This window comes from Dipteris shenzhenensis, chromosome 27 (genome assembly GCF_047967505.1).
Source record: "Dipteris shenzhenensis isolate YYH24624 ecotype China chromosome 27, Dip_SZ_1.0, whole genome shotgun sequence".
Classification (NCBI taxonomy): domain Eukaryota; kingdom Viridiplantae; phylum Streptophyta; class Polypodiopsida; order Gleicheniales; family Dipteridaceae; genus Dipteris; species Dipteris shenzhenensis.
This window is the reverse complement of record NC_141622.1, coordinates 42,849,259-42,876,530: the sequence shown is the minus strand read 5'-3', so window position 1 is coordinate 42,876,530 and position 27,272 is coordinate 42,849,259. Positions and strand designations below refer to the sequence as shown.

The window sequence follows — 27,272 nt, the reverse complement described above, 5'->3', positions numbered from 1 at the left end:
AACTATAAAAATTTTAAAATTGGTGTTCTCCAGCTTCAGATCCTCTTCAACACAAGCAGCTCATTGGTACTTATCACCAGGCCTGAAATTTCTTATTGGGTTGGTGTGCTTAGTTAGTTCATGCAAAATCCCAAGAAGACTCACCTTCTTGCAGCAAAGAGAGTACTCAAATACCTCCATGATACATAGGATCATGGACTACATTATGCCAAGGCATTCGACTTACAACTCCCTAGATACACAGCTGCTGATTAGGCAAGAAGTATAAATGATAGAAGATCTACCAGTGGGGATACTACTTCAGCCTTGACTCCGTAGCTTTGTCATAGCAAAGTAAGAAGCAACCAACAGTGGAATTGTCTTTGACCAAAGTAGAGTATAGAGGCTCCACCAATGCAACATGCGAAGCAATCTGGTTCAAGCGGCTTCTTTCATAAATTGAGATACTTCTAGATATCCTACTGTGCTCTACTCTAATAATATGAGTAGCATCCAACTAGCAAAGAACAAAGTGTTTCATGCCAAAACAAAACACAATGAAGTGCATTATCACTTCATTTGTGAGAATTTTTTCATTTAAGAGATTGACTTGGTACATTGTTCAACCCAAGAACAGGTTGCAGATATCTTCACCAAGCCGCTTTCCCTTGACAGTGTGCACACTTTCGACATCAGCATGGTCTTCGTCAATTACGACTTAAGAGGGGGAATTGAAGGTTAAGTTGTACACCTTTGTACATACTTTTTCTGTTGCACTTTTTTCTCCCTCTTGTGCATCTTTTGTTGCCATCATGCAACATTCAAAAAAATTGTCTTGTAAAACACCCTCTGCTTATGCAATTTAAGAGGGGGTGTTGAGAGGGGTGTAAATTGCACCACCTAGATAGGGTTCATGTTATAAACCTTAACCCTAACCCTAAGGGGTCCATGTATATATTCCCAACTTCTTTGGAATACAACTTAGTGTACGGTAAGCTATCTCTTGTGCACTCATATCGCTCCCTCTCTTCCCTGTTTTATCAATGATTGGATGAATGATCACCACCTTCCATAGCTTCCTAGCTAGGATCTGAGTCCCTTGACCTTTAACTTTTACAAAGGGCAATTCATTGTGTCAAGATTGCATGTTTCTTTGAATTTCAAACCTACAAAAGACAACCCCATACCTACCACTCCTACACTCCACACAAAGCCTTGGGATAAGGTAGAATAGAGAGGAGATAGCTTTGAGAAGTCGGCTCAACAGAGTTCTGTGTGTACACCTTGGGCTTTGATATCATGTAGAAATATAGAGAGAAAGACTTGCCCAAATAGGACGAGCATATTACTCAAGTTTGACTCCACTCAACATAGAAAACATAACAAATAGAATCGTAAAGCATGATCCACTATAGGACTTCCAAAACGTGTAGGAACCAATACTCCAAGAGAAACGCCTTCTCCACAGACCTCAAGGAGAGGCCTTAGAGGTAAGCAAGAACATAATTAAATATGTGATGGAAGTGGGGGACAAAGTGGCAATAGAGGCTAGAGTAGAGAACTTATTAATAACGGCTGGAAGCCCCTAAGAGGGCCAAATGAACTTGTCCTAGGCCGACTTGATTTGGCTTTGGTAGAGTTATCTAGCCACAAAAGTTTGCTGACTAGTCTACTAGCTAACATTATCCTTAGCCATATAGAGTAGTAGGTTCGATTCCCTTTTGGCCAGTGCTACTGTACTATAGTCTTCAATAGCCATTGCTGTGCCTAAATATAGGAACTCACAACCCTTAAGTGAAATCCAAAAAGGATTTCTCTCTAGCCCTAGTGCTTGCCCCAAATATAGGCATCATAGCACCATCCTAAAAACTCCCAAGTGTAAGGCCTAATGCCTCTACAAGGAAGCTGGAGCTATGGTTAAATTTAAAGGGGCTTACAAGTAGGCACTACGTTTTCAACACAAGGTTCATCTAATAAATTTTCAACATCAACATAAATTACATTCATGCCATTCACTATTGTGATAGGAGCTACAACCATTCAGTGTTTGCTCGATCAAGCTACCAAAGTGAGAAGACTAGAAGAGAGTAATCCCACAAGGCCAACACCCTCGCTAGATTGAAAACCCATGAAAGCTAAGAAGAAATCAATTCCTACAAAAGCTAAGATTGGTTTGGGAAGCCATGATATCAAAGATTGATGAAAGCTAGTAAGAATCCAATTCTTGCAAAAGGTGAGATTGGAATTGGTTCAAGGAATAGCCTTAGCGAGCTTCATACTCAAACCCACAACAACAATGATCAAAGATGGCAACGAGGGCACTCTTGCAAGGGATGTTTCCAATGCTATGAAATACTATGACGGTATATGCAAATTACACGGTGGTTCCCATATACGAGGCCCATAGGCAAATTCTTAAAGACGTCCACAATCACATAACCGACCGTGGAGTAAGCACCATTCGCAACTCTTCATCATGTTGAGGTCAGCTTGAATTTCGAATGCCATCAATGATTGAGCAATAATGGACACGGTACTATCTGAGACAAGAACGTCGAATATATTCTTGATCGCAAGCACCTCTATGGTGTCCATTCAAGGTAGAAGTGGAAAGATCGATAGTATCGGTTTTGTGTACCTGGGAACTACTAGCTAGATGTTGATTTCATATTAAGTTCAAGCAGAACCCAAACAAATCAAATTTCCTTTATTCAATTAACCTAGCTTGAACCAAAATTTCATCACAACGGTAATCGTTATCATGGAGAGATGAAGTCAACGTTAATCTAGATAGGCAAAGGTCGCATGAAGATTCGTGATGTCATGCTCAGCTAAGAGGGACGATCAAAGCATGCACATAGAAACCTACAAAAACAAAACAAGCAAAGTGGTTGAGGCAAGTTACGGCTACAATTATGACAAATGGCTTAATGAGGCTGAAAGTATAGCTAAGGAACTTGATAACCCTAGATCCATCGTTCCAAAGGGTGCCAAATGGGTAGGATGTTCAAGCCTTCACCAAAATCAAGATGTATCTCATCACACTATAGCATCAAAGGTTTGAACACGTTGATTTCAAAAGCCTAGGATCATTGAAAGATCATACATGGTACAAGGAACATAGACAATCATGTTCTAGGAGTTCGTATCTTCTCTAGATCATTCATTCTAACAAATAACGTTATGCATCTAGCTAGTCAATGGTTGAGGCATTATTCATTGAGGGGGGGTTGTTAGATTAGAAGGGTTGACTCCCACTCCTAAGCATGCAGAGGTGAGCATGGCAAGGTGCCACCCTAGGAGGGGAATGAGGTAGAGAAAGTCTTGCCATGCAGGCAACAAAGCTGCTACATGTGCAACACATTCGTCCTTGTGTTTGATGGAGACCCATTTTTCGAGCAATTCTGTCCATGGGACAGCCATGGTGTTTGCCATGGTTTGGGCCACACATTCAGCTAGGTTATGGCCCCAATGAGGGCTGCACATGCACGTGTATATAGGCAACTACACAAACCAGATTGGGAGCGAGCAAAGCCAGGCAAAAAAATGGAGAATGGGTCGAGGATTTTATAGGCTCCAACCTAGGGCTGGCCGACAGGTCTATAGATTAGGTTGGCAGTCAATCTTTGGCCAAACAGGGGATATATATCCCCCATATGAAGCCACTAATGGGGGGCAGACAAGCATTCAGTCTAGCCCATTGCAAGCTACCAAGCAACCCTTGAGAGCGCACAGTGAAGCACTAGAGAGGGAAATGAAAGGCAAAAAAAAACCATTAGAATCCATTTTCCCATGTTCAAGATTTGCTCTGCCCACATGCCATCCCAAGAACATTTCGAACATTTCCCATGCTCCTATTACACTGAAACGACATTTCCCCATTCCAAGAAGTCTTCCTTGGTAACTATAAAGGCAGCAACACAAGGTGACCTACCATTCTCTGGTGGTCCGAGGTCTGTTTTTCAAGACATTCCTAACATTCCCAAGGCCCCTGTTACTCCAAAAGGACGTTTCAACAATAGGATGCAACAGAGGCACAATAGTAGTAGAATTTATAGCACACAGGGCTCCTAAGCACTGAAGACCTCACTTGCAGCAGGAATGAACAAAAGATTGGGCAACAATTCATGGCCTCAAGTAGCACTAGTGGAGAAGCATCCCGTTGTCCCTGTGGTGTACATTGTAAGCACCACTTGTGTATCCATGTTTTTCAGGTGTGATCCCTATATCCCACAACCATTGTGCAAGTCCCTCAATAAACAGAGTCGTTCTTTGCACGTGCATACCTCAGACTCGAGAAACCCAATCACACATCAAAAAGCAAGATAACAAAATATTTCAAAGTGCACACCTCAATAGAGGACCCTACAGACGTCCAAAAGCAGTAATTTTAAAATGCCAGCAAACCAGGTTACACGACTGGAGCTTACCAAAAATGCATGAAAAGCTGCCTAGCATGAACTCCCTTTGCAAATCACTAGACTCTAGAGCACTTAACACCACACCACCTTTGGAGTACGATTGGGTCATGCATGGCTAACTGAAGTCCATCAAAGACGGACCTGCCAAGCTCCCCTAACTTCACAACAAGCAAGCTCCCAGCATGCATAAACAGAAAGCACCATGGAGAACTTCGCCCATCAAGGCCATGGCTCCAGTAGCCAAGGTTGACTCCATGCACGACACCACAAAGGTCAGCCATAGCAAGGCCTTTACATCACAAGCGACCTCTGAAGGTCTTGGATATCAAGAGGCGCAATGCGATACATGAACCACATGCAGGCTGTCATCCTGACAGCTTGAAAAGGGCTCTGGAAGGGGATGCAATATGATGGCTATCATGAGTGCAGGTGCTATTTGCAGGAGGACAGCCCACACGCCTGTGTGCAACATCTCCCAGTGTTCAGTGCTTGAGTTGACTCACATGTGCAGCCAATACTCACCTTTCCACAAATAGACTGGCACGTCTTGCTCACACACTACATGTAATCCTTCACGATCATACTCAACGTGTCTAATCCTTCACGATCATACTCTACGTGTCTAATCCTTCACTGGCTCCAGAATCCAAATTCAAAACAGTGATTTCTTACAGATTACTTAGTTTACCATCCCTTACCATACAACCCTGCCTTTCCCAACAAACTTAGCCTCTCAGAGGCAGTGCCCACACGCTCTATAAACTTATCATGCGAGCTTATATTACATAAGCTGCGTACCTGTTATACACTGAACGATTCAGACTACATCACAATCCTTCAAAAGCATATCAACTACAGATGCTCCCAGGGATTAGACATGCAACTGCCAAACTTACCTTCATTACAAGAGTCCTCTCATCCTCCAAGACTGTTTGTTGGTCAATGAAGGATTAACTCAAGCCAGCAACAAACTCCATCATGCATAACACTTTTAAAGCAGCATGAGCCCAAAAACATGCAAATACTCCCAAGTTCAAGCCATTTCAATCTATAAAAAAGTCTTATTTCGAAAATGGCCTGCTTGGGCACCAGTACATGTGACATTATCTTCTTATAATAATAGTAAATGTTCAGCTGCCTGCAGTTCACAAAGCACTAGCCGCCTGCAAAAGGGGAACCAGTTTTCCCTCCTTGTGCTTTGCCTCTGTACCTGTAAAGCAACAGCATACCAAAAGAATCAGATCAAGCCCATTTTGGCGTGAGAACACAAAGCTCCTACGAAGTCTCTCCTCTAAGGACAAATGCAAGTGTAACACATTGAGGCCATCAAAAATTAACATGCGATAAGCTGCAAAGCATCCAGAATGAGAGGATTTTCCTAATCACAGCATTAGAACTTACTATCGCAGCCACCAATGTGTTTGCCTCCGATAAAGACACTGGGAACAGTTCTCTGTCCTGTCCACTCTAGCAGAGCAGACTGTATCTCTGATCCATCACCAATAAGCCACAAAACAACACATTACATCTCGTGCAAACTTCCTCTCTACAAGATCCTTGGAAAGGTTCATTTATAGAAGAACTATTTCAGCTTCAATTTCAGGACACAATTTACTATGATATTTCATGACTACCAAAACAAGGCTGGCAAATACTAAAGATAAATTGAAACCTGGCGTTAAGTCAACCCCACTTTCCAGAAACAAGCAAGCAAGCTGGTTAAGAGACACAACATATTACAAACCATCCCATCTTCAGAAGGTGATAAAGATGCGATAAGATCAAATAGGAATAAGAAAGGCAGGATGAGGTCGCCTTCTGTGCTGATGCTCGGTATGACGATATGGCATTACAAGTGAGTGACACTTTACTCCCAAGAAAACAATTCTTAAAGGAGAATACTTCAGCACAACAATTCAGTACAATTCTTGGATTTAAAAGAGGTTTAAAAATTGTAACATTGGTGACAGAAGCCTACCATTAGGCCAACTCTAATCGTAGTAGGAATATGAAAGGCACAATCAGGTGGCCTTCTACACAGATGCTCGGTATGACAAAACGCTTTAAAAGTAATTTTCAATTGGCGGAAGCTCAATTTGATTAGACATCCATGTAGGCTGGGATTGTCTGAAATGAATGCCTTTGGCAGTAAAGACCAAGACAAAATGTACCCGTTTCTAGAAAGAATTAAATTGCCTGTAGAGGACATTCCACCTTGGCTTGCAGATTAAACAGTAATAACTCTCCTCTTGCACACGCCAGACTCTGGCCATCCACATATTATGTCAAGCTTTAAGCTCCATGTATCTGTGTAGCCTCCGTAGCTCTCAACTTCAAGAACGAAATTTAAGTTCACATTGAACTTCAAAGATTCTTCCTTGAAAGTCCTATACCATCTACATATGCGGCAATCTAGGTCAGGTTGTTTTGAAATGAAGCGTTGTAAGCTACATGAATCTGGTTGTCTGAAATATCTATCCATTTTCACATCCACAAACCAGGTCAAATTACTGTGAAACTTTTTTTTGTAGGTACAAGTCGAATGCGCAGTCCAAATGCCAAGGTTAGCTGTTTTCTTTGAGCTGTTGCGTGTAGGAATCGGAAAATCTTTGGAAATGAAACCTGGTAGTCCTTCCAATGAAGTAATTGCTGGATTGTAAGTGAAGTGCCCCATTCCCAAACCTAGCACGACAAAGTGGCAACCGCTGAAATGCAACGCCAGAGGCTAAGACATTGTCTAGCGTGCACAAACAGCACTACATAAAGTGGGCATTTAAGCGCCATCGCTAGTCTAACATCACAGGGAAAGTTCGGGACACAGACGTAAAAATACATTTCATAAACACAGACGCCGTATTCCTCCATCAATTCAGCACGATACTTATTGGAGGGAACTTACTCTCTTCACCGAGCTCGATAACTTTGCTTTTGACGCCCAGGCTTGCTAGGAGCTGTTTGACGTCCTTGCAATAAGGACAATACGACTTGCTGCAGAAGAACAAAGCAAATTTAAGATGTCAAGAAGCAACTAAAAGGTGGGAAAGCGCTCTCTCTCTCTCTCTCTCTCTCCAATTCTGAGGTAACATCTCCATCTCCCTCTCTCTCTCTCTCAAAAAAGAAACATGCAGAACTGCCCACGTCCGCACATCGATACATACGTGGAGAAGCATACCTGAAGACGACGACAGGGTTGGCGGAGACAAGGTTCTTCACCTTTTTTAGCGCCATAGCCCGGCTACCCTTTCGAACAGAAGAGACGAAATAGGGAAAGCCCTTTTGGACAAAAGTCAAGAAATATGACAGTCATCATTTTAAATTGTAGGGTAGCTCTTATGGCTTCTTTTTTTACCATAACGTAAGAAGAGTGTATCCCATGGCCACCCTTTTGGATGTAAGGTGAGAAATGGGGTATCCCATGGATGCCCTTTTAAATAGGGTAGTTTTTCTGGTGGCTCTTTTAAATGGGGGGTGGTAATTCTTATGGCAACGAGTAATTTTGATGGACTGAAGGTCAATTTGGTGGCCACCCTATCCTTTTGTTGACCTTGGGTTATCTCAACTATCTTCCGCTTAAAGAGTTGTTCATGGACTACACTCGGACACCCAAAGTGAAATTATTCCTAAGCTTCATCCAAAAGAACTTTGAAACATGAGGTTGGTGAGTCCTCAAGCCAGTGGTATGAGGAACTCAAGCATTCTTCCACGGAGAGTTGGGATTCTGGGGTATCCAATGAATCTAACCATGAGCTGAGCCATGAGCACAGTGATCGACCTTGAAGGTGCAATGCCAATCCAGAGGTCAAAAGAGCCTCATGAATAGTACTAAGAAGAAGACCTACCCGTGAGACATTGACGGAGCATGGAGCATGGAGAATGGTTCAAGCGGTATGCATTATCCAAACCAGTTGGTGGTAGATGAAAATTCCTAGATCATATATCAGAGTTTAAGCAATTTGTCATGCCAATTCAGCTAAGTAGTGCTCCTAACACAGACTGTACATATAAAGATCATGTCCATAGCAACAGTTGCCAACATGGAGCATGTGGTTACTTGGCTCTAACTGATTGCCTACAAGATATTTCAAATTTTGAGCAATTCGTCATGGCAATTTGGCCATGTAGTGCTCCTAACAAAGAATGAACATATAGAGATCATGTCCACAGCGACACTTGCCAAGGTGGAGTGTGTGGTTACTTGGCTATAATTGATCACCGAGCTATTGCGACTTGGGTACCAAGTCCTATGTGAGCTAGATCAGCATAGTTTTCAAGTCCTAGGCCTTCCAGATCATTGGTTTAGGCAAAAAGGCATAAAACAGAAAGTCTAGTTCAGACACGAAGACTTAAATCAAAGAGCCTAGTTGTAGTGAGAAGAGCCAAACTAATAAGTCTAGTTGGAGCAAGAAGGACCAAAGTAAGGAGTCCTTCACTAAGGATTCCTTCACCAATAACAAGAAGGAGCAAAGCAAAATAATAAGTCTAGGTGGAGCAAGAAGGTCTACCAAAGCAAGGGGTGCTTCACCAATAGCAAGAAGGACCAAAGTAAGGAGTCCATCACCATCTACAAGGGGGCCTAAAGCAAGGAGTCTATCACCAACTAGACCTACTACACCTATTGGTCATAAGCCAAGGCTGAGGCCACTCAATCTTATAGACCTAGATCCACTAGATGTATTGCCCAAGCCAGCCACGCTATCAAAGCAAAGGCAGCCCGGCTTATGAAAGGCAGGTTTCAAGAATTCAAGGGTGTTGATGATGAAGACCTGCATAGTTATTTGCAGAGTTTTCTGCGAGTATGCTACATAAATGGGGTCACATCTATGGAGGAGTAAATGAATTACTTCCCTTGCACTATGAATCCTGATAAAGACAACTCATCACTAGTTCAATCAAGTGGTTATTTTTTGGATCGGTAGCAGGCTTTCCTCAAGTGGTTCAACCAAGAAATTAATGATGAAGATGTTTGCACAAAGCTCAGCGACCTAAAGTTCAAAGAAAATGAGTCCATTTAGGACTTTGTTTTTAGAATACGGTCCGTCATTAATAATTTCAACACACACCAATTGATAAGTCATTGGGTGCTTGGCTAGTTATGGGTTGCACACATATTGACTTATGATCACCCGAGATTGTCAACTTGACTAAGAGTTATGAAGAGCTACTGGACCGTGGTAGGCCTAGAGAAAAGTGGACCTGCCTAAAAGAGGACAAAGAACAAGGCTGAAGGGAGTGATCTTGAAGATACTTCCTCCAAGTCGAGCAAGTTAAAGTCCATGCTCAAAAACACTTTGAAAGAATAGGTTTGCCCTAGTTCAAACGAAAAACGGTGCAATAAGTCTTCCAAGCAAGAATGCACTGAAGACGGGTGTTGCACCAAGCATTGCAACACCTATAGCAAATTTGGTCATGATGCTTTTGAGTGTCGATATAATAAAAATCACATTACAGATGTGCATTATGTGTCACCGGAAGCAAAGCTTAAAGATGGACACTTGATGGACGTCCACCGAAACCCGAGAATGGCAAAGGCAAAGGGAAGAATGACAAAAGTAGGAACAAAGTCCATCACATATTCACTACTATTTTTGTGATGAAAATCATACAAAAGTTGGATGCAAATTGTGGCAAGAACATCTCAAGTTGCTCAGGAATAATGCTGAGCAAAAGGAAGTCGATTTCTGAGTATCGAGCCATTTTTACAGAAGTGTTGGACTCAATGGAAGTTAATGCAGCTACTTAGTCACAAGGCCCTATGACTAGTTCAAAGGAGGAACCACCAACCAAAGACATCAATTAGAAGGCACAAAAGTAGGTCATGTCTAAAATCACTAGAATTGAAGGGGACCCATAGTCAACTTGTCCACCAAGGAAGTTAATCCAATTACCTAGTCACATGGTCCTACTACCAGTTTGGAGGAGGAACCATCAAACAAAGACATTAATTGGAAGGCACAAAATCAGTTCGCATCTAAAATCACCAGAGATTTGATGGGGAAAGTTGATTTGCCCACTAAGAAAGTTCTTATATTAGTGATACTAGACTCAGGCAAAGCTTCAACAAGCCAATCTCAATCTTATCTGAGTACCACTGAGTATCCATCACTAGAAATATTAGTTTGATCTGAGTACCACTGAGGATTTGGATGCCCAAAAGTGGTCAAAGCGTGGGAGACCTTCCATGATATGAAGGTTCATGTCACAATCACAGAACTTCTTAAAATTGCCCCATACCACAAAGAATTCCTCTTACAACAACTCCGAGTAGAAGAAAAGCTTACCAATCAAGTGGAATCTTCTATGACCATATCCACCGTCAATACAGTAGTGGTGGATGAAGAACTTCAAGTCATCGCTTTCAAGCTCAAGAGCTAGAACATATCTGGTGTAAATCATGGATGGCAGTTTTGGAGTCAACATTATCTTGGATGTTGTTGTGAAACTATTGAAGCTTAAGAATCTTAAGCCCTCTCCATTGTGGGTACACATGTTTGGAGTGTCGTGCAAGCACACTCAAACCCTTCCCACAAATAGGACAAGCATGGTACCCACTTATTGCAAGTCCTGCATGCATGTGTGAATGTGTTAGTATAAGACATGCGCTAGAAAGAGTCATAAGAGAATCATTATACATGTAAAGACAAAACCACATACCTACGCACTCTCCATATCCTAGGTAGTCATGCATGGTCCACATTAAGATTTCCTTGACTAGACCAAAATGTCATTGGTATGTCTAAGAGCTCTAGAAATATCAAAGACCCGTATGCCTCTCCATAAGATCTATAAATCCTCTATCAAAGGTGCCATGTACATGTCCATATTTTTGGCCTTGTACTTCCTTGGCACAAGTAGTGCAAGCATGTGGTGTCCCTTCTTTATTGTTAGCCATTGTGGGATATTGTAATTCACCAAGACTATAGGCCATGTCGACCAAGATGTCGAGCGTAACCCGAAAGGGTTCACGCTGCCCATGACGACGAGCCCAAGATGTAAGTTGCATGGCTCCCTCACTATGTGCTTCCAAGTAGCACAATCTGCAAGAACCCTCAATGTGTCATCAGTGGAACGATGTGTAGCATGCCAAGTCATCAACTCCGCTACGGATTTGCATCGGAAGTTTTGTATTCTAGCAATGATGGGAAAGTGTCTCAAGACATTTACTAGGATCTGCTCACCCTGCAAGTCATCTCTATATCGTTGCTCCCCACACTTCGGACAACTAACCAAATCTCCATGCTCACGATGAAAGAGAATACAATCATGGATGGTATCATAATCCATACCCACCATTTTTAGCATCTTCTTCACTTCATCTCTTGATGTGGGCATGGTATTTGGTGCAGGCAACATCTTCTAGAGCAACCTATCGCAATTCAAACATACATATGCTTCCAATAATGAGAAACTATGATGATTCTCAAAATAATTAAGATCCAAATTGAGATAAATTATGTGCTAACTTCATTAAGGCTGAGACACTTGTATCGGACCACCCATACTTTGCTTGCAGATTCAAGATTGAGAGACAAGCTCATAGTTTTGATGTCTTAGCACCCTCGTACAACTGTGTTGATTGCAACTCTCGCACCACAGCCTCAATGTACATGTGATGTAGTGCCCCTAACAATAGATCCATCATGTTCACCATACCACCCTCGTCATCATCTGGCACATTCGAGAGACTACCCCCTTGCTCAAAGTGTGAAGGTGTATATACGTGCCCCCTCGCCACCCTCCTCATCTTATCTCAAGGTTTCGTGTAAATTACGAATGCAATATTAATCAACGAACTCAAATAGCATTGACTTACCAATGATCCATCACCACCACCAACGGTTGGTACTGGTGTAGGCTCCTCCCCATACATTTGCAAGTGGTGCATGACAATATGGCATTGATGTCGTACTTCTCGCTTTTGCGATGAGTGCAAGGACAATACAACCTCTTGGTAAGCCACTCTGCGCTCCTAGTCATTGGCTAATCATCTAACGAGCTTCCACTCATCCCTTCCATCTGCACACCTCCAAAATCACAACACAAAATGATTACAATTCACTCAAGATCCAAAAAATAGCCTATTCTTAGTTTTTATGCTCTGTTCATCGGTATATACTGACTTTTAGCCCTGTTTGTAGGTATATACCAACTTTCAGGGATACACAGAGTTAGTATATATCAACGTTTTGGAAATAATACAGCATAGGTATATACCGATGACATTGAGTGCTAAAACCCGAAACCTGCATCACCGCCCCTCATAATTCCATCGCGAAAAAAGCAAAAACCTCTCCTCCTTCCTCACCTTCAGCAACCTCACCTTCCTCCAACCTCTTCCCCACACCCCTCACCCCTATCTAGCCCCTCTCCCAACACTTGTGCTCCCTCTCCATCCTTCTCCCTCTCTACTCATGTGAAAGGTCATTTTCCAAGAAGGTGTGTTAGCTCTTTCCCATGGCTTCCGTGGGAAGAGCAGGGTATTCTCAGTATTATGCAGGGTTCCAAGGCTTTTTGTCACCTACAAATATATCGAGGTTGTCGTTTGTAGTATACGTGTAGGTGAGGACCTTGAGTCATGTTCCGATGAGAGATGTGGTAAGCAAACATAGTGCATGCATGTGTAAAAGGAACGTGTATCATCATGATTGAGGTAATGAAGGTTTTCGACTTCATTGGGGGTTGCAAGGTTTAGGAGGAGTTTAAGGGTTAGAAGGAGGTTCCAGGGTTTAGAAGGAGGTTCCAAGGTTTAGAAGAGCGTCCAGGGTTAGAAGGAGGTCCAAGGTTTAGAGAGAGGTTCCAAGGTTTAAAGAGAAGTTCCAGAGTTTAGAAAAGGTTCCAAGGTTAAGGGTAGAGTACATGGTGGAGAACTCGTCTCCCTTGTACATCATGGAGGTTAAGGGTTGAGGAACTAAGGGTTTAGGTGGAGCATAGGAGTGGGAGAGGAAGAAGGTGTAAGAGCATGGGGGAAAGAAGAGAGAGGAGGGAGGAGGAGGAGAAGGAGGGAGAAAGAGCAAGGAGGAGGAGGAAGGAGGAGGAGGAGGAGGGAGGAGGAGGAAGGAGGAGGGGGAGGAGGGAGGAGGAGGGGGAGGAGGAGGAGGAAGAGGGAGGAGGAGAAGAAAGGAGGAGGGAGGGGTAGGAGGAGAAGGGAGGAGGAGGAGGGAGGAGGAGGGGGAGAGGATGGGTTGCAAGGTTGGAGAGGGAGAGGATGGGCTGCAAGGTTGGAGGAGAGGGGAGGAGGAGCTGCAAGGTTAGGGCATGCTTTTGGACATGGAGTGCAAGGAAGCATGGACACTTGAGACAATTGCTTGGAATACCAAAGTAGAACTCAACACAATGCCCCAAAGAGTGTGGGCTTCATTCCATTATGGGGTATTTATACAAGTTGGAGAGCTTCTCTCTTTGCATGTAGGAATCGTAAGACATTCTCTCTCTACATGTAGAACTTGCATGTAGGAGTTGCATGTAGAACTCGCATGTAGGACTCGCATGTAGAACTCACATGTAGAACTCACACATTGTAGGAGTTGCATGTAGAACTTGCATGTAGAACTCACATGTAGGAGTTGCATGTAGAACTCACATGTAGAACTCGCATGTAGGAGTTGCATGTATAACTTGCATGTATAACTTGCATGTAGAACTCGCATGTAGGAGTTGCATGTAGGAATCGTATGTAGAACTTGCATGTAGAACATGCAAGTTGGATTTCTCAGAGGGATGATTTCTAGCCTTATGCAAGTACAAGCGGAGCTTTGCTGCTAGAATACACACACATTCTATTCTACCTAAGTCCATGTTGGCACAGAGACAACATACTCCCGGATCCATTTTATTACCCATCCTCGGGTTATGGCTTATTACGAGCATGTACCTGGATTGCCATGCCTTTAGTCCACTGGTCGTGGAACTTGTGTCGTGCCAGTCGATCCTGCTATAAAGCATTGGCACCATACAATTTTTGCTCAGTTTCCAGGTAACCTATATCCACCATTTGTTCGAACAGAGATATGTGGCATGCTTCTAAGAAGATCACTCTTTGATAGAGTCGGCTTATAATCTGAGCATAATCTGAGCATCGACCCATTCATTGGGATTGAAACTGAGTGGAGGCAAATGGGTATCGAAGTAACATGGGACCTCCAGAATGAATTCCAATGTTTTACAGAATATAGCACTTAGGCGAAGGAAGCGATCAATGTTGCCGCGCATTATTTGCTCATGCTACTGAAGTGCTCAGATCATTGTGCCTTGGATAGTCCATTCTACACTAGAGTATGGTTTGATCATTGGCCAATTAATGGCTCGATCTTCATCCAAAGTGTGTATGTTGGCTTCCCATTTTTTACATCATGGAACTACATAGAACTTGGGATGGGTTCTGAGACATGGAGGTGCACGTAGTACTCCTTCAAGAAGATTACAACAAAGAGCTTGGGATGGCGCCAATCAGGTTGTGGATCCAACTTGCTTATCCAACCTTCACTAATTTGACGCTGACGAACATTGGTAGGAAAGTTGTCTAGGGTTCATCCACCTCAAGTTTTCATATCATGATAGTTGCTCCAAAATTCCTTGATGGGGTTATTGGGAAGTGGTATCTCATCAAAATCATACCCATCATTGGAACTTGGCATGGGAGTACGAATTGGATTATCTGGATCCTGATATTCATAATCAAATACTATGTCATTTTCTGCTGATGGAAGCACAAGTAGTGTCAGAGGTGATGACGGGGTAGGGAGAGAATTTGGGGACATGGGGGAGAAATATGGAAGAGTGTTAGTTGGCAAAAGGGGGAGCAGAGGGGAGGAGGGGAAGAACTGGGCAAATGGTTTGAGCAGCTTAGTAATCCTCAAGGGTAGGATTAGCAAGGGAGGGGAAGAAGCTAGGTGTGAGGGGCTCATAAGTTTGTGACTGTTGGGTTAGTTGAAAATGGTGAGAGGCATGAGCAAAGAGATGATGGAGGGAATAGATGTTAGGATGGAGCTTAGGGAAGGTTAAGAGGGTGGTAGCAGCAAGGGTAAGTGAGGTTATGAAGTTGGCACAAAGAGTGGTTAGATATGGGAAGTTGGATGTGAGATAGGCCTTGTCATCTTTCGACACTTCTTTTTGCTAGTACGGTGGGATCATCAGCTGCAAGGGTGGGATGTCGGTTATGTCGTGCCGTGCAAATAATAGTGATGGCCTTTGTAGCAATGGTAACAAACCTACAATAACCTTGAGGGGAGGACTACCCATGAGGCATACATATGCAATGAAAGCATCCGTCCTGAGTGCTATAAACCCCGCATGTGTAGACAGGTAGAAGATATTTTTCTCATCTTCGGACAAGTCTTGGCAAATTATGTGTAGGGTTTTGGTCCCTATGGAACGCTCCCATTTGATTGTTGGATGAGCAGATATGATCCTGATTTGGAGTTGCTTCCATTGGATAAGCACACATGCGTTGAGGTGATCTTCCACTTGTAGAGTAGCCACAAGCTCTTGGTACACCACCATTGTGCATTGTAGTGGGGCTTCATTATTGTTGTCTTCCAATGCCTCATTGGTGTGCATTAGCAATTGGAGTTCAAGCTTGGAGATGATTATCTTTTGGGAGTGCATCTCATTCATTTTTTCTTTGTATTGCTAGTAGATGGTTGTATATGCCTCCTTAAGCTTTCTCATAGGGTGACCTTTGCCTATTGAGGATTGTCTTCAGTGGTATTGGACCATTGGTCCAAGACTTGTGCTTGTGAAGTGCTAGCCTCTTGAGCGGTAGTAAGTTGCTCCTTTAAGATTCTACATTCCCTTGTAAGCTCATCAATGCTAAAGGCTCGTACTGCCAAAGATTGTTTCATGTCTTCAAGAATGTCTTTGCAATCCTAGAGCTCTTCTTCTTTGTAAATTAGAATGAGTTGAGCTTGTGCCACTACCTCCGTTTGCTGTGAGCATGTGCGGATGTCAAGGAGTTATAGTAGGTCTATAGGATTGTCGTTGCTTGTATTACTGCTGTCAGCTGTGTTTGACTTTGGTGGAGGTTGGAGGTCACATCCCTCACTACCTTCTCTTAAGCTTGGAGAGCGTGGTTCATGCGCACTTCTTCTACCTCCTTCTCATCTATCTGTGCCCGAAGTGCCTTGACCTCTATGGTAATTGCCTAGAATTGGTCTTCGATTTTTGTTGCAATCTGTCTATCCAATTCTCTTGCATATTCTTCTTTGGAAAAGCTATTGAATAGTTCTGACATTTGGATCACTTGGCTAGCTTGATGTTGGAGAATGATAGACGGTGATGAGGACTGGCGATACTGCTGATACAAGTGGTGCCCATGTAGCCATCCCGATGATTCTATAGTACTTGGGGAAGGTTGTTCCAATGGTATTTCAATCCCTTGTGTACAATAGTCATACTGTTGATCTAGCACTAGCTCCCCTTGTGGCTCATCGACTGGCATGGTGCCAATCTTTCCTCAGGTTCTGGTGCCGATCTTGCCTCAGGCTCTGGTTGCTATTGCTGTTGTTGTTGGAGATATATTGGTTGTTGTTGTGCACTGAGCTGTAGCATCTCATGGGGCAATTCCTCCATCCCGACTTCTAGAATAGGTATTTCTTCTAAGGCATCTGCACTTATCAATGTGATAGTAGGAGAAGTTGGTGATGGCTCCCATACTGGTGAGAAGGGTATGTCCAACTCCTCAATTGGTTTTGGTGACTGGGGTAGAGTCATTTCTCTTTCTTGTAGCCCTTTTTTGATGATTATAGCTAATAAGTGTGGAATTTTACATTTTTGGCCTGATCAACCATCTAGTTTCTTTGTAAAGAAGATGACTAAGTGCTGGACCCAGTCTTGTTTTAGCTTCCTACTTAGCAAAACAAATGTGCGGAGTGGAAGGGATCGATTCTTGCCATACTTAACCCCCAAGATTGTGGATAGGAATTGTGTTGCTTCCTTGAGGTGATGGTTAAGGATTGTGCAAAGCAATATGCCATCCCTACGGAATAGTGTGCCCTTGGTAAGGAGAGACTATACTTTGAGAAACTTTGCATCGGCAAGCCGTGTAGGGTATTTGGCACCGTGTGTTGGTAGTGAGAAAGCCCTTTGAATGACTGTACTGTCGAGGATAATGTTTAATGGGCTTTGATGTACATTGATTGTACTATACTTGCCAACCTTTGCATTGTTGGAGTGGTAAGAATGGAGAAAGTCCCTAATGTATGTGGTCATTGTAGGACTGTCCTCCAAGGTTTTTAGGCTTTCATGCAAACTCCCTAGACCCCTTTGCTCTAAGTAAGATGTTGCTTCCTGGGAAAGAGCATATGTCGATGTAGGTGGCCAAACAAGTTCCAGTGACTGGGCCCCATCAATGGTTGTGTAGGCCAGTGGTGACTGGGGTGGCATTTGTTCTTCTTGGTCATGCACTGAATCCTCTTTGGAGCTATCGCTCTAGACCACAAATGCCTATGGTCATCGTGGTTGAGAGGATGTAGATGACTACGAACTCTAGAGGGGGTCTCATGGTTGAGGCAGTGGGCTCTTTCTATGCATCCTCTTTAGTGGCAGCATCTTTTCTGAACGTGCATCCATGTGCATGTGGTGTACCATTGATCATTAGATTGGTTGACATGCAGGTATGACCTTTCTGTGTGTGTGTGGGAAATTTTATTTTTATACATGCTTTGAGAGTGTGGAATGAAAGTGTGTGGTACAATTATTCATGCGATCATCTATGTGTCTATGCGAAAGCGTGTGAGTGCACGTGACCTAGTAGCTAGGTAGGGACTAACTATATGCTTTTTTTATTACTAGGATTTTCATAGGGCAGCTAGAACTCAGGCATCACTTCTAAGCCCTAGGTTAAAATCGATTGATGCTACCTATATGTGTGAAGACGTACATATGCAAGTGAGTGCTCGTGATACAATCTAATCCTAACTAAGGAAGACTTGGTTTCCCAAATCTTCGTTTTTGTTAGGGATGGCTTGCGTGTTGAAGTAGTAGCACTTCAGTCGGCTCCTGTTTATTGTTGTGTTGAATTGGACTCATCCAATGTTTCTAGCAGCACAGCTCCAATGGGATTCATCTTTTGTACTCAATAGGGTCCTTGATCTAGATACTTTAGTTTCCCCTTGTGTACTTTGGCATTGTATAACAAGGCTGCTGTTGCCTTCCTTGATGTCTTTAGCTTTAAGATTTCTTTCAAACCATGCCTTTCTTCTACGTTTTTCTATTGTCATGGCATGGTAGCCGACTAGTCTTGTCTCTGTATGCCTCTCCAACTGATAGAGCCTTTGCTTCAAGGATTCATGGTCTCCCATGCGTTCCTGTATTGCTATGCATAGGCTTGGTATTACAAATTCTAGTGGGACAACAACTTCAAGGCCATACACCAATTGAAAAGGTGTGTGCCTTGCGCTGACCTTGAGTGTGGTTCTGTATGCCCATAAGGCTGCATTCAGTTTCTCTGCCCAATCAGAACGTTGTGTTTCTACTACCTTGGTGAGGATAATGCATATTATGTTGTTGGTGGATTCGGCCCTGTCCATTCCCTTGGGGGTAGTAGGGTGTGCTTTTTCTATGGATTATCATAAAGCCAGACAAGAGTTCTTGGATTACCTATCCGACATAATTTCAATGGGGCATCTGAATCGGGTGATCACATTTTCACATAGGAATCTTGCTGTGCTTCTGGCATATTCTTTCTGACTGCCTTAGCTTCAGCCCATTTTGTAAAGTAATCAATGGCCACAATGATGGAGTGTGCCTGTGTTCCTTTTGTTGCTGGATGTATGGGAGCCACATAGTCAATCCCCCATTTTTCAAATGGTTTTTGTGCAACAACTGTTGTTAGGGGATTGAAGTCTTTGTGTTGTGGTTTAGTAGTCCGTTGGCATACATCAGAGCCTTTTACATATTCATAGGCATCTACCCACAGTGTTGGCCACCAGTAGCTTGCGAGGAGAACTTTTCTTGCTGTGGCTTCCCCTTGGAAGTGTCCTCCTGTAATGCCTTCATGGACTTCACTTAGGATTAGCATGATCTCATGAGGCATTACACATATTCTTAATATCTATTCCTTGCCCATCTTGTACAGTTGTCTTGCAATGAGATGATAGGGTTTAGCCTTCAAAATCAATTTTCTAGCATCTACTACTTTCATTTTAGGGGGTGGTCTTCCTGCCATTAAGTACCCAATGATATCTCCACACCACTCTGGAACAGCATCTATTTGAAATAATGTGGCATCTGGTAAGTCGTCTTCTACTCCAGTGGCTTCTTCTCCCGACTTGACACGAGACGTGATTGGCAATGTAGTGTTGGGCACCTTTGCGGACCACTACTTTGAAGTTGAATTCTTGAAGCAAGAGGAGCCATCTGGTTATTCTTCTTGTTGTACATGGATGGTTCACAAGATAAAGCAATGCTTGATGGTCGGTGTAGAAGACAAAATCATTTGCCAGTAGATAGTGCCAAAATTTATTTACACTATACACCATTGCTAGGGCTTCTCTTTCTGTGGTGGTATAGTTGATCTCTACATTAGTGGAAATGTCACACCAATAGGTACCCCCAGATTGAGTTTGCACATATTAATTAATTTGTCTTGACTAGGGAGGCATAATGTTTGAGTATAGTAAGCTGGGAGGACCAATCAAATGCGAGGTGCCTTTGAAGGTGTGATCGAGAAGCTTCGATGGGGTCTCCGACTCCAGAACTTTCATCGCAGCCGCCTTCAACTGGTATATGAGGGGGAAGGGGGGGAGCAAGGAAAAGTGAGGGAGAGAGGGAGAGGTGGAGGGAGAGGGGAGGTCTCAATAGAGAGGGGGAGGGAGGGAGAGGGGAGGCCGCGGCTGAGGGGGAGGGAGAGGGAGAGGGGAGGGCTGAGTAGAGAAATATGGCAGGGAGGAGAAGGGAAGCGAGGTAAGGGGCTACTAGAGAAAGCAAGAGGTGGCACAGAAAGATGGCAACACAGGGGATGATGGTGATGAAAGAGAGAGAGGTTAATCAGATACTATCACTTAGGTTAATCGATGAAAGGGCATTGGAAGAGGTAAATCAGACACAAAAACACTTAGTTGAATCGGGGATTCAGGGGTTTGATTCATAGAGTAACTAATGAATTAATTAACTAATAGTAGAGGAATTTCACCATCAATGGTTCTCAAGGGTACATATACGTAGGGGATATATCACCGCCTTTGTCGGATTGATGCCATACTTTGCACATGCTTTAATCTTATTCACTTAAAGTCATGGCATGCCCATTAGACACCACTTGCATGGGCATGCTTATTTTCTTATTTTCCACCTCGTCTCATATACCTGAGTATCAAAAAATATGCATCTATTTGCTCCCATAGTATGTTCCTTTGTCCAATGGGTACTATACTTTGCACACATACTCCTTAATCTTATTCACATTAAGGCTTGTGCAAAGTTTCATACCCATCGGACACCGTTACATGGGTGGGCATGCTTTTTTTCTTGTTTTCCACACCGAGTCTCATACTAGAGTATCAACAAATATGCATTTGCTTACCCCCACCATATGTCCCTTAACATTACTCACTTTAAGTCTTGTGCAAAGTTTCATACCCATTGGACTTCATTTGCATGAGTGGGCATGCTTATTTTCTTGTTTTCCACTGCATCTCATATACCCGAGTATCAAAAAAATATGCATTTGCTTGATCCCCATGCTTGATCCCCATCATATTGTATGATGGGTACGATACTTTTCACACATCTTAATCTTATTCACTTTAAGGCTCGTGCAAAGTTTCATACCCATCGGACACCACTTGCATGGGTAGGCATGATTATTTTTATATTTTTCACTGAGTCTCATTCCCTCTTTCCACCACATCCTCACCACGTCTCATATACCTGAGTATCAAAAAATACACATCTGCTTGAGATCTTCTTGCTCCTATGTGCCTTTGTATGATGGGTATGATACTTTGTACATGCCTTAATATTATTTAATTTATGGCCCATGCAAAGTTTCATACCCATCGGACACCATTTGCATGGGTAGGCATGTTTATTTTCTTGCTTTCCACCGAGTCTCATACTCGAGTATCAAAAAATACGCATCTGCTTGCTCTCAGGGGGTCCATCTAGGAAATGTAAGTATACTATGAGAGTTCAAAATGAGGGGTATTTTAATTCTCAAGACTTACAGAAATATATTTATAGCAGGGATAATTTTATGCACCGTTTTTAAATTAACAAGTAGGGTGTGTTTATTCTTAGATCCAAATTAAAGTTATTTTTTAAATATTGTCTCATCTAGGATGATGTGTAAGAGCAGTCACAATTTGTTCATGGGTAGCTCAAAGTTTTAATGTGTTGACTAGCCCTCGTAGTCATGATAATAAGATATTGGTGTTGGATTCAATGAGACACACACACACATATAGAGAGAGAGAGAGAGAGAGAGAGAGAGAGAGAGGACTCAAATTGTATCTTTTAAGCTATGCTTTGAGATAGTGACAATTTAGTAACCTAATGTCGCCTCATATTGGAGCCTTAGCACCTTCTAGATGAGGGATGAGCAGATAAATCCACATGGAAGCATCCAAATGATCACAACTGTCACTAGAATGGCTTACATCACTTACATCATTGAAGGGCCTAGCTTGTCCCATGCATCCTCTATGAAGTCATTGGTAGGTTGCTATGTAGTTGGAATTAGCTCTAGTAGAGCTTGAGTAACCCCATCCAAGTTTCACGGAGATCTAGAGAGGATGGGCAATTTGCTACCTCATCCATTCCTTATGATGCTCAACTCTTCCTTTCCTCATGTTTGCCTTTGGCTTGCTCCGTTTCGTGAGGGGATTTTCATTGTGCCTATTGAGGCTATATGGTCCCTTCATCTCCCTTTGTTGCCTTTGGCCCGTTGATTATGCTGCAAAGAAGAAGAAAGATATAAGATAAGGGATCGAGAGAGAGAAGATGAGAAGCTGATGGACATGGTACAGAAGCAAAAGGAAGGGGGGACGATTCAAGAGCTTGTGGCTCAATATAAGACTGCCCAGTTGTTTTATTGCAGCCAAGACGCTTTTGTAATCTAGAGCAAGAACTCCAGGCCATGGAGAACAATTCCTTGAATGGCACCAAGCGGAGCTGCCCTCATGCCCTAAATGCCTTGCCCATCCTAGCTTGGTGCACGATCTCCATGATCTGATCCCATATTTCTAACCAGGAAGTGTCTCAGCAGCAACTATGTAATCTTAGCAACTTCCATGGCAGATGATTTTCTTAACGTTTCTAGCTGTGGTAGCTCAGTGTTGTTACCAACCAACTTGGGCATTTTTTATTAGTAGAACTGTTTTGTGGTGAAGGAATTTCCCGAGTTTCCAAGGACTAAGGATAGCATTATGGAGTTTACGTTCTACTCATCTGTTGGGGCACTTTATGGTCGTACATAGAATTTGTTTTTTTGACGTTGTGTTGGTTTGGGTTATCATGTTTTTGAGTAATGATGAATCGCAACCTATGTTTAAGATCAGAAAATATGCATATACACTGCTGGCAGTCATCTATGGGAAGAAAAAGGTTTTCGATGACTTCAAAGGTTTTTGATGTCATCAAAGTGGTAAAGTGTCCTCCCTCCAATGTGGAGAAGGCTACTACTTTGTCTGACAATGTAGACGTATAGTAGGAAGCAACACAGGAATCCGTCCTGTTTCATGGCTTTCTTGATCTTGTGACAGCGGGCCAAAATGAGGTGGAAACATTCTAAAAAGCTCTAGAATCTGCTTTGTAGTGCAAGCTTCAGGAGAATTAAAAGGAACATTGCCTTATTGCAAGCATGCTTTTACGATGTTGACTGAATCATATGCTGGTGAATGACTACAGGTCCATATCTTGGAGTATTCCCAAGAAGATTGAAAGAGTTGGAATCAGAGATAGTTTTTTTTTCCAAGGTGAAGCAATATTTGGCTTTGATAATGTAGGCCTACCGATTGCCAAATATCTTCTCTGGAGGGCATCGCAACCCTCTTTAGCGAAAAATTACCAGAAGATGTGGCTCTTATTCTCCTAACTTTGGGGCTGAAATTTGCAACTTTCTTAAGCTAGCTATGCACTACATTGGAAATAGGCTATGCCTTGTATTTCATGTTCTTTGCAGGGTTTATATCCTAGGATTTCCATTTTTGATGCCACAGCCTTCCCCTCATGTCCTATTTGAAACTAGTAGGGCTCAACTATGTTTCTGACTTTCAAGGCGGCCACGTATGATGGTACTACATTGTTGATGCAATCCTTGGCAGATAATATATATTTCCTCAAGGATTATATGAAGGTAAGCATGATTCTTTTGACACAACTCTCTTGTCTTTGCAGCCTTGAATGTTTTACATAATTTCAAGCCACCTCATAGGTTTCAAAGTCATCCTAATTATGCACTATCTATGGATGAATTTTGAAGTCATCTCAAAGTGAGGGCTATCACTCTGCATTTCTTCTTGATTGTTGATAAATCGTACTTGTGGCTGAACTTGAAGGGCTTATGGAGATGGCAATGGGCAAGCTGATTGCAATTAAAGGTTTTGCATTACATGGCAATCTTCACCAGTAGAGGTTGATGGTGAGTGTGTTCTCAAATTTCTTCCAATAGACTATGTACATGTGGTTGGGTAGGGTTAGGTCTAGGATGAACGATGTCTTGTACAGATATAATTTGGTGTCTTTATCTAGGTCGTATCATGCATATTTGGTATTTTGGATGGCAAGGCATTAATGAAAATGTAAGTCAATTTCATGTCAAATTTGGTGGATATCCATATTAAATTATGTAGCAGCATCTAAGCAGTGACCAAGGCTTCATAAATATATGCTTAGATCATTAGAGAGGGTTAATGGAATATGTTCAAATAATTGATCCAAACGTCACTCACAATTGGTTGGACCAGGTTAGATCAATTCCTTGTCTTGGTTGGTGATCTTCCCTGGGGCAACCAACACATCAATTTGTTTTGGCTCCGTGCCTTGCATCACCCTCCAAATCTCCCTAGCCACCATGTGGATCCACAAGTCGAGGTATTTATTTGCAAGTTTGAAGCTCTTCAATGCCAAATCGGTGTAGATCCATAGGGTCCTCTAGGGCCAGCTCATGCACAGCAAGACTAGGGCCCATCAGGGCAGCAAAAGGGCATAGAAAAGCCAGTAGTAACCAATCCAGTCAGCCTTGGTTGGCTGACTAAGTCGGCCACATTAGAGCTAACTAGATCTAGTCGGATGGATAGACCAAAAAGTTGGCCAAACATGGTAGCTCTAAACACTCTTTGCAGGTTGCATTCTAGGCAAGTAGCACATACAATCCAACCTTTTAGCTTGTAGCTCCTAGTAGATTATCCACCCTTACTAGCATAACATTTGAGGGCAGCATGTCGCAGTTTTTGTGACACCATTTGATGAGCAGTAGCAGGGCCATCATCTGGGTCTGTAGAGATGCATATGGGGCTGGAAGTAGCAGTCCATGTGCTCAACACATGGGCCTAATTATAGGCCATGCCTAGCCACTCAAGGTCACCCAAGTGGGCCAAAAAATAGGCCAACTTGAGGGTTGATTTTGGGCACCATAGGGTTGGGTATGTAGGTAGGGAGCTGACCCCCTGTTGGTTGGTCTTTGTGCCCTACACAAGGCCTATATCATGTGGTGATGGTACCTCTAGGCATGAACTAGAGTGCATTCAGACCTTCCTTACAAAGTGCATGCTCTCCATATCGTATAATTACTACATCTCTTGAGACCTCATTATGAACTGGCACCTTGTCAAACACTTTTTGTGCTTTGCAAGTGACCTGTCTGACAGCTCCAAAGTGCGCTTGATTGTTGCATCATTTACTGCTGTTGCACAAGCATATCCTATGTTTGCAGACTCTTTCTAGCCTGGTCTAGCTTGTAAAAAACCTCCAACCTGTCCCTGGAACAACCATCTTTCTGCCACGTATCAATCCGAGATGCATAGATTTTTCTTTGCCTTGACCACCAAATTAGCTCCAATTAGCTCCAATCTCTGGTCCTGGATGCTGTGTAGACATGCAACATTGTTTGTTGCCTTTAACCTGGCTCCCATTTTGCCTTCTTTCCCATCTCTCCCATTGCACTTTCATTCCCATCCCATTCCTCCCATTGCCTTTCTATTCATTGCTTGTAGAATCTCTTTTTCTCACTGGGAGTGTCTTTGTTTTAGAAGCACAAGTCTCCAAATTTGATGATAGTGAAGGCCAGAAGAACAAGCTTATGTTAATGTTGCATGGTGGCACACTGTGCAGAGGCAGCAAACTGAACTAAGGTTGGTTGAGCCATCATGGTGTGCTCCAAAAAATGGAGAGGTGTACTGTTGGAGGAGGTCGCAAGGTTTAAGGATGTTACCTCCATGACTAGGTGAGTGATGTCATGCTCCAAAGTTGCAAGCTTGCTATCCAACAACTCCTAATCTTGTCTAAGGAGGGGTCTCAAATAGGATGTCATACTAGGATTTAAGAAAAAGACTCATAGCACCACAAATAAGTATGAAAGAGGAGTGAGTGAACACTCTTGCTGGAGTGATCTAGAAATCTAAAATCTGTCCTATCTAAAGTCCCTGATAAGAACTTGACTATGGGCTGATTTATAAAGTGAGGATACCCGTTTGATCCAAGGATCACAAAATCCATGAATGCACCTTCCAAGAAACCCCAGTCTACTCTATGATAAGCTTTCTCAAAATCTAGGAATGTTAAATTTTGGCCCTTAGCTGTGTGAGTATTCTGGGAAATTTTATATGAGCATTTGTATTCAGTTTTGATCGTAAAATAGTGAGATTCTGATCATAATAGTGTGCTTGCTCTTACAATAACTGGTAAAGAATCACCCTTTTTAGTGTTGAATCATCTTACCTTTTCTCTTCTCGATATAAATGTAACCTTGTTTTATCGATTAATATGTTGAAATTATTGATGGGCATGTGCTTATGCAGGTGATTGCTGGAGTCATGAAAAAATTGAGTTTGACAATTCCTCCATTTGCGCACATTGACAGAGTTGTGATCAGCTGGTATTTCTCCTCAAAATCTAGTATGTGTACCCTGCCTTTCCTATACTACATGATTCTCGCTACATATAACCTATATATGAAGTTGTGCTTTTGGCTAGATAGCATCGTAATTTTTCATTTTCTTTTTCCTACTATCATCTTTATCATTCAATCTGATTTAACTACTGGCTTTGGAGGAGAAATTTTATATCAATTTTCTGGGATCTTGTTTCCATTTCTCTGCTTCATATCTTGTTAGATGTGTAATCTAGTAAGACACAGCAAACTAAGTAAGATTAAGCAAACTAAAAATTTATGTTGCAGACACTAGGGCCTTTTATTGGCTGCTATGCATTGGATTGGAAGAGGCTATGTTCCTTGTTTCCTACCTCTCCATTCTCATCACTTTGCACACTTCCACTCCATCTGCTTTCTGCCTTCAAATAGTAGTAGCAGTTCATCATACTTCTTTCCCAGAGGTTGTCTATGTTGGAAATAGGAGGATAGAATAACTGACACCTCTGGACCATTTAGCTCCAAGTTAAAAACACTTAATAGATAATCACACTGACACTAAAACTTTACTCAAATAGCACATGAAAAAGATAGACAAAACTCAGAGTATATTCTTCCACAAAGTGTGAGGTAGACTAGAGCACAAAAGAAACAGAAAGAATGATGTACAAAACTGTTGAGTATCCTCAGTATTCTCCTCCTCAGATGCACACTGCTTGGGTTTAGTAGAATGCCAAATTAGGTGTAAATGTCTCATTAGACATGATTTATACAGTGAGGAAACCTTCTACAAAATAAAAAACGTCCCTCTAGACAACATTTTGATTGAATACTTTAAAGTTTGAATAATC

General features: G+C 42.4%; 1 protein-coding gene and 1 long non-coding RNA gene across 4 annotated transcripts; one reads left to right on the top strand and one right to left on the bottom strand.

Moving 5' to 3' along the window:
• Positions 1-5,422: 5,422 nt before the first annotated feature.
• On the bottom strand, positions 5,423-7,736 carry LOC147884331 (glutaredoxin-like). Of its 3 annotated transcripts, none has more exons than XM_087398332.1 (4): positions 7,573-7,716; positions 7,300-7,388; positions 5,802-5,900; positions 5,423-5,610 (listed from the first exon to the last, which is right to left on the bottom strand). In XM_087398332.1, the coding sequence occupies exons 1-4, from the start codon at positions 7,626-7,628 to the stop codon at positions 5,546-5,548; spliced, it is 309 nt and encodes a 102-aa protein (XP_087254458.1). In that variant the 5' UTR covers positions 7,629-7,716; the 3' UTR covers positions 5,423-5,545. The 3 variants fall into 3 exon arrangements, with proteins under 3 accessions (XP_087254458.1, XP_087254456.1, XP_087254457.1); XM_087398331.1 differs by lacking the exons at positions 5,423-5,610; positions 5,802-5,900 and adding exons at positions 6,650-6,665; positions 6,899-7,082; XM_087398330.1 differs by lacking the exons at positions 5,423-5,610; positions 5,802-5,900 and adding an exon at positions 6,045-7,082 and having other exon boundaries at positions 7,573-7,736.
• Positions 7,737-23,337: 15,601 nt separating this feature from the next.
• LOC147884330 (uncharacterized) lies at positions 23,338-26,459 on the top strand. Its single transcript, XR_015543619.1, has 3 exons — positions 23,338-23,688; positions 23,891-23,973; positions 26,351-26,459. It is a non-coding gene; the product is annotated as an uncharacterized LOC147884330 (long non-coding RNA).
• The last annotated feature ends 813 nt before the right edge of the window (positions 26,460-27,272 follow it).

Coding starts and splice junctions, on each gene's coding strand:
- LOC147884331 (XM_087398330.1), bottom strand. CDS start 7,628: ATGGCGCTAAAAAAGGTGAAGAACCTTGTCTCCGCCAACCCTGTCGTC. Junction 7,389..7,572: donor AACCCTGTCGTCGTCTTCAG/GTATGCTTCTCC, acceptor GTTCTTCTGCAG/CAAGTCGTATTGTCCTTATT. Junction 7,083..7,299: donor TATCGAGCTCGGTGAAGAGA/GTAAGTTCCCTC, acceptor TTGTCGTGCTAG/GTTTGGGAATGGGGCACTTC.